Below are 5,802 nucleotides of genomic sequence, written 5' to 3' on the forward strand. Positions count from 1 at the left end.
ACTCCAAAAGACCTATGAAGGTGTCTTATGGTATCTGACACCAGAACATTAGCAGCAGATCATTTAAGTCCTGCAAGTAGTCAGTTGGGGACTCCACAGAGCAGATTTGGTTTTCTAAAACATCCCACAGATGCTCATTTGGAAACTGGACTGGAGGCCAAGACCACAACTTGAACTCTGTCTCATGTTTCACAAACCTGAACAGTTTTTGCAATGTGGCAGGGTGCACTATTGTGCTAAAACAGGCCACTACCATCAGGAAATACAATTGCCATTGGGGATGTGGTGTACATACTTTGACATATCACCTACCTAAAGGTTGTTGGAGCAACATCCACACGAATGCCAAGTTTTCCCAGAGCATCACACTGTCTGTTGTATTTCCCTTCACTTATAGTGCTTTTCTTCCCTAGGTAAATGATTCACACAAACCCAGTTGCAGTATCTACATGATCTACAAGAAAACAGGACTCATACCAGGTCACTTTTTACTCCCATTGATATATGGCCCAGTTCTGAAACTCATGAGACCATTATAGGCTCTTGCAGCTACAGGCAGGAGTAAAGATGTGCACTCTGAACAGTGGAACTTGTTAAAAGGATTTAACTTATAATGTAAGACAATAGAGCTGAGCGATAATTATATATACAGTCAAAATATAAAAATCAAGCTTGACAAACTGTCAAGCATTGTGTGATTGTTCACATCAGACTATAAACCCACAGAAAGTACCACATTTTCAGCCAATTGTATGCTACTCTTAATATTGGGGTGGTAGGGGAACACACTACCACCACTTAATAGGAAATGCTCCTGTCTGAACAGATGGGTGGCTCTGAAAATAGCCATTGGTATATACAGTATTTTATTAAACCAAGCCAGTTGCTTAAGCATACAAGTTTGGACACATTTCCAGAGGACAAGGCAGCTCGGTTTTTCCACACAATATTCCCAGAGAGTGAAAACAACCTCTTGCAAGGCACTAATGTGGCAGGTGTTGCCAAGTATTTGTGAGCAAGGCAAGCTAGATCTTTGTATACCGAAGCATGTGTAGACCACCACTTTAGGGGGCAATCCTCCATGATGATGACAGGCTCTAATTTATAGTGCTCCAGATATTTTTAAATATAGTCCTCCTCCACACTCCCACTAATGATCGATGGAGGCACACATTTTTCAATGACAGTGTGCGAGATTGCTAGAAAAAAAAAAAACGTTTGTATTATCTGCAGGACTCGAGCAATGCCTCCAGCTTCTGAAATTTCTCCATCTTAGCATTTGTTGGCATGACCACGTTAGTTTTATGTAAGGCTAGTGCACCTCTTAGTGGCTGTTCGTTTCTTCGCACATACTTCACCATCTCCAGGGTGAAGTTCCATCTAGTCGGCACGTCTTGTATGAGTGTCTCAGTTTTTAGGCCATGCACGACTTGCTGTTTCTTAAGTTCTACAGTATTTGATGAACTGTGCTGAAAACTGTGATGAAATTATGTAATGCACTGTGAATCTGTTGAAGGTTTTAGTGGATGAAAGAATCAGTACAAAACTGATGGCCATTATGAACAATGCTTTTATTTTTCTTGAGATTCTGTATAAAGCTAAATGTTTCCCTTGTGACAAAGGTTGATAGATCCATCAACCTATTGGATTCTACTAAATACTATTATTTTGTACAATAATCCTTTGTTGATTGTGCTATAGGTGATTAAGTGTATTAGTAATTGAGATGTGCCGAGAGCATTTTTTTTTTTTTCCCCAATTGAAGATAATGGAACGTTGGCTTCCTCTCTCTACAGATTTGCTTTCTGATGTTTTTTGGGAACAGCTTATTGGGATAACATGGGATTGCTGTAGTTTGTTTTCAGTAGGCTGTCGCAGAGAGCCAATTAATGTATTTTAAGTTAAACTAATTAAAGTAATACTTTTCGCAAATCACCTTTCGGCATTTGGAAATTCCACCGTCAAATGCACTGTTCTACAGAGACAAAGTGACAGAACATTGAATGCTGTGCACGATGCATGGGAAAGTCTTCGAAAGGCAGCTGTCCCGCTGCTGAAATTAAATTTCGTGCACTATCTGTACTGAGTGTGCTTACTTTATTCTCAACGTTCCACTGCTTTGCTACATCCATAACATGTTCGGCGTATGTTTCAGCATGATATCTCTCTGATGTTTTCATGACCGTCAAAGCATGTGAATGCAGTTTCCACTGTTCATTGATATAACGGGTGGTAACCCCTCGTTAGCTATGATTTCATAGTGATGTCCAGTAGTCACCATTAAGGGCAACTGTCTCCGTGATCTCTAAGTCCTTAGTTAGTTTTGGCCTCTGAGTCATAGAGCTTGTGTATCCTAGTTACAACTGTGGCCCTCTGGTGAAGGACATACCATTGTAATTATGTTGTTAGATTTAAGCGCAGCACTTGACTATTCTGTTTCACTGCACAGGATGAGAAGTAAAATTGGGCTTACAGGCAATGTCCTTGACTCGTTTAGTTCTTATTTATCAAATTCATTCCAGTACATACAGAAATGTGCTGACAGTACTCCATCATTATACAAAGAAGTTTGATATTGTGTCCCACAAGTCTCAGTACAGGGACATTTACTGTTTTCACTTTACATGCTTTAACTGTGGTCTGTCATTAGAAAATATAGCGTTAATATTCACTCATAAGCAGATGACACCCAGTTAAAACTGCCTTTTAGACCAAATAGAGGTTCACCCTGGGTTCCTTAAGGCTCTGGATGATGTGGGGCTGTCCTGGTTGACATGTCTCTGTAACATTGCATGGATATTGGGGGCATTGCTTCTGGATTGGCAAACCGGTGTGGCGGTTCCCGTTTATATGAAGGGTGATCAGAGGATGTGCTCCAACTATAGGGGGATCACACTCCTCAGCCTCCTCAGAAAGGTCTATTCAGGGGTGCTGGTGAAAAGAGTTTGATCGATTCTAGGATTCTTGGTTGTTACGAGCCATTCAAATCCTGTACAGGAGGAGCAGGAGCTTGGTCTGCATTGCCGGTAATAAGTCAGACTCATTTCCTGTTGAGGTTGGACTCCGCCAAGGCTGCACTTTGTCAACGATTCTGTTCATAGGTTTTATGGACAGAATTTCTAGGCGCAGCCAAGGAGCAGAGGGGGTCTGATTCAGTGACCTCAGAATTTCATCTCTGGTATTTGTGGATGACATGGTTCTGTTGGCTTTATCCGACAGTGACCTCCAGCTCTCACTGGAGCGGTTCACAGCCGAGTGTGAGAGCCAGCACCTCTAAATCCGAGGCCATGATTCTCTGTCGAATAAGGGTGGAATGCTCTCTCCGGGTTGGGAACAAGAGGAAATAAAGACAAAACATTTATTTTGAATATAATTATGGGCTCCAGCAGCTGTGGGGCATCTGTTGGTGAAGAAAGATTCACGGATCTTGACTTTGCTGACGATGGTGTGATCTTCGGAGTCAATGGAGGCTCTGATCAGAGTGCTCAAGGGACTTGAGCGAGGAGTCTGAGTGTCTGGGCTTGCGAGTGTGCTGGATAAAAACCAAGATCCATGCCTTTAATTACCTCTTGGGCACAGCCATTAGCAGTGTGTCTGTCTGCGAAGAGAGGGACGACCTTGTCGAGAGGTTTACTTACCATGGCAGTGACATTCATGTCTCTGGTGACTCTTCCTATGAAGTCAGTAGACAGATTGGAAGATTATATGGGTCACGAGGTCGCCGGAAAGTTGCTGTGATCACTTTAGTCTTAAGGGGAGCCACTGTGTGCAAAGTATCCCTCAGGGTCACATTATAATTTGATATTAGCGGAGCTAAATCATTTTCAACAAGTACACTTCACTTACTCAAACTTGTATTTGAGTATATGTGTGATCTACAATAGAGAAAGGATACAATTCAGAAAAACCACTTGCTTGTGTACTGTATTTCTTGTGCCTGTAAAGGGACATTACAATATATGCCTTGCACAGAAGAGCAACATTCACACAAACACCTTTTTTAGATTAACTACTTGCTACAAGGGCGATATATAGGGGGCAGTGAAATATGTACCCGAGTACAAAGTTAGGACTTCAGACCCTTGAAAGTGAGCTTGTGGCGGCTCTGAAAAGAGCCATTTTTTTCTTTCCATTACATTCCACTTTCTTATATCCGAGTCCTTAGGCGCGTTCTCCACGAATGCGACGAGCCAACTGGATGTCCTTGGGCATTATGGTCACTCTCTTGGCATGGATGGCGCACAAGTTGGTGTCTTCGAACAAACCGACCAAATAAGCCTCACTGGCCTCCTGCAGAGCCATGACTGCGGAACTCTGGAAACGGAGATCGGTCTTGAAATCCTGAGCGATCTCCCTCACCAGCCTCTGGAAAGGCAACTTACGGATAAGCAGTTCGGTGGACTTCTGGTATCGACGAATCTCTCGCAGAGCTACCGTGCCGGGCCTATAACGATGAGGCTTTTTCACTCCACCGGTGGCAGGAGCGCTCTTTCGAGCCGCTTTAGTGGCGAGCTGTTTTCGGGGAGCTTTGCCACCAGTGGATTTGCGAGCCGTCTGCTTCGTCCTTGCCATTTCACCGTCTTCCGAACAAATAAGGCACTGTGTGTTTTTTAAATAAATAAAAAAAAAATTAAAGAAACGACCGCCCGATGCGCGTTATATCGAGGCCTAACTGGTTTGTGATTGGGTGGAAGGAAAAAGGGGTCAATGACGTAAGCGTCTGCCTTTAGGCTTGGCCTACAGTTTTTTTCGTCTGGTCGTTCTAAACGTTCAGCGCGAAATGTGAACGCTGCCGTCAACTAGTCACAGAAATCCATCGTGTTCAACACGATGTACTCTCCTATATTACGCTGTTGGAGCCAATCCCTGCAGTCACAGAGGAAGAATTCAAGTAAGAGTCAAGAGAGCGTTAAGTGTATCATCCATTTAACAGCCTCCTGAACGCCCGTTGGTATCAGGTTTCACGTGACGGACGCGCTGCTATGTTCGTGGGATCTGAGCTCGGAAAGTGAAATGCGAATTCAGAATAACCCGCGCAGACAGTTCCTGTCCTGTGTTCGATCAGGTCGTCGTTGCACTCATATCAAATGACAGACTCTGCCTTTTGAATAGTAGTAATCACTTGATTGCAGACATGTCTGGACGAGGTAAAGGAGGAAAAGGACTGGGAAAAGGTGGCGCAAAGCGTCATCGCAAAGTACTCCGTGATAATATCCAAGGCATTACTAAACCTGCTATTCGCCGTTTAGCTCGTCGAGGCGGGGTGAAGCGAATTTCTGGCTTGATCTATGAAGAGACTCGAGGCGTTCTCAAAGTGTTTCTCGAGAATGTTATCCGCGATGCTGTTACTTATACCGAGCACGCCAAGAGGAAGACCGTGACTGCTATGGACGTTGTATACGCTTTGAAGAGACAGGGTCGTACGCTGTATGGCTTTGGAGGTTAACTAACAATCAAGACGTAATAAAGATCACCCAATGGCTCTTTTCAGGGCCACCCACGTTTTCTAGATGGAGAGCTTTCCTTGTGCCAAAGTAATGGTTGAGCGCGTACTTACAACCTATTCCAACTCAACACGCTTAGGAAAAAAAAAAAAAGCTTCATGATAAAATGCACGTTTTTAAGGACACGGATTCCTAAATTGTGTAGCGCAGAGGCTAGAAAAATACCTGGGACAAACTCCTCGACTGTATGCCCCCTAACAAGAGGTACTGTCAAAGTAAAGGGTAAATATTCAATATGCCTTAAAGTTTAAGGTCGTTTCCATGAATTAGATCTCTGAAAGCTTTTTTTTTTTTTTAT

At 43.3% G+C, this 5,802-nt stretch overlaps 2 protein-coding genes across 2 annotated transcripts; one reads left to right on the top strand and one right to left on the bottom strand.

The window, feature by feature from the left end:
• Nucleotides 1-4,120: 4,120 nt before the first annotated feature.
• LOC120533338 (histone H3) lies at nucleotides 4,121-4,913 on the bottom strand. The gene has a single exon (XM_039760191.1). The coding sequence runs from the start codon at nucleotides 4,570-4,572 to the stop codon at nucleotides 4,162-4,164; it is 411 nt and encodes a 136-aa protein (XP_039616125.1). The 5' UTR covers nucleotides 4,573-4,913; the 3' UTR covers nucleotides 4,121-4,161.
• A 194-nt stretch (nucleotides 4,914-5,107) lies between these two features.
• On the top strand, nucleotides 5,108-5,498 carry LOC120533365 (histone H4). The gene has a single exon (XM_039760219.1). It carries the CDS (start codon nucleotides 5,135-5,137, stop codon nucleotides 5,444-5,446), a length of 312 nt encoding a protein of 103 aa, XP_039616153.1. The 5' UTR covers nucleotides 5,108-5,134; the 3' UTR covers nucleotides 5,447-5,498.
• The last annotated feature ends 304 nt before the right edge of the window (nucleotides 5,499-5,802 follow it).

This window comes from Polypterus senegalus, chromosome 8 (genome assembly GCF_016835505.1).
Source record: "Polypterus senegalus isolate Bchr_013 chromosome 8, ASM1683550v1, whole genome shotgun sequence".
Lineage (NCBI taxonomy): Eukaryota > Metazoa > Chordata > Cladistia > Polypteriformes > Polypteridae > Polypterus > Polypterus senegalus.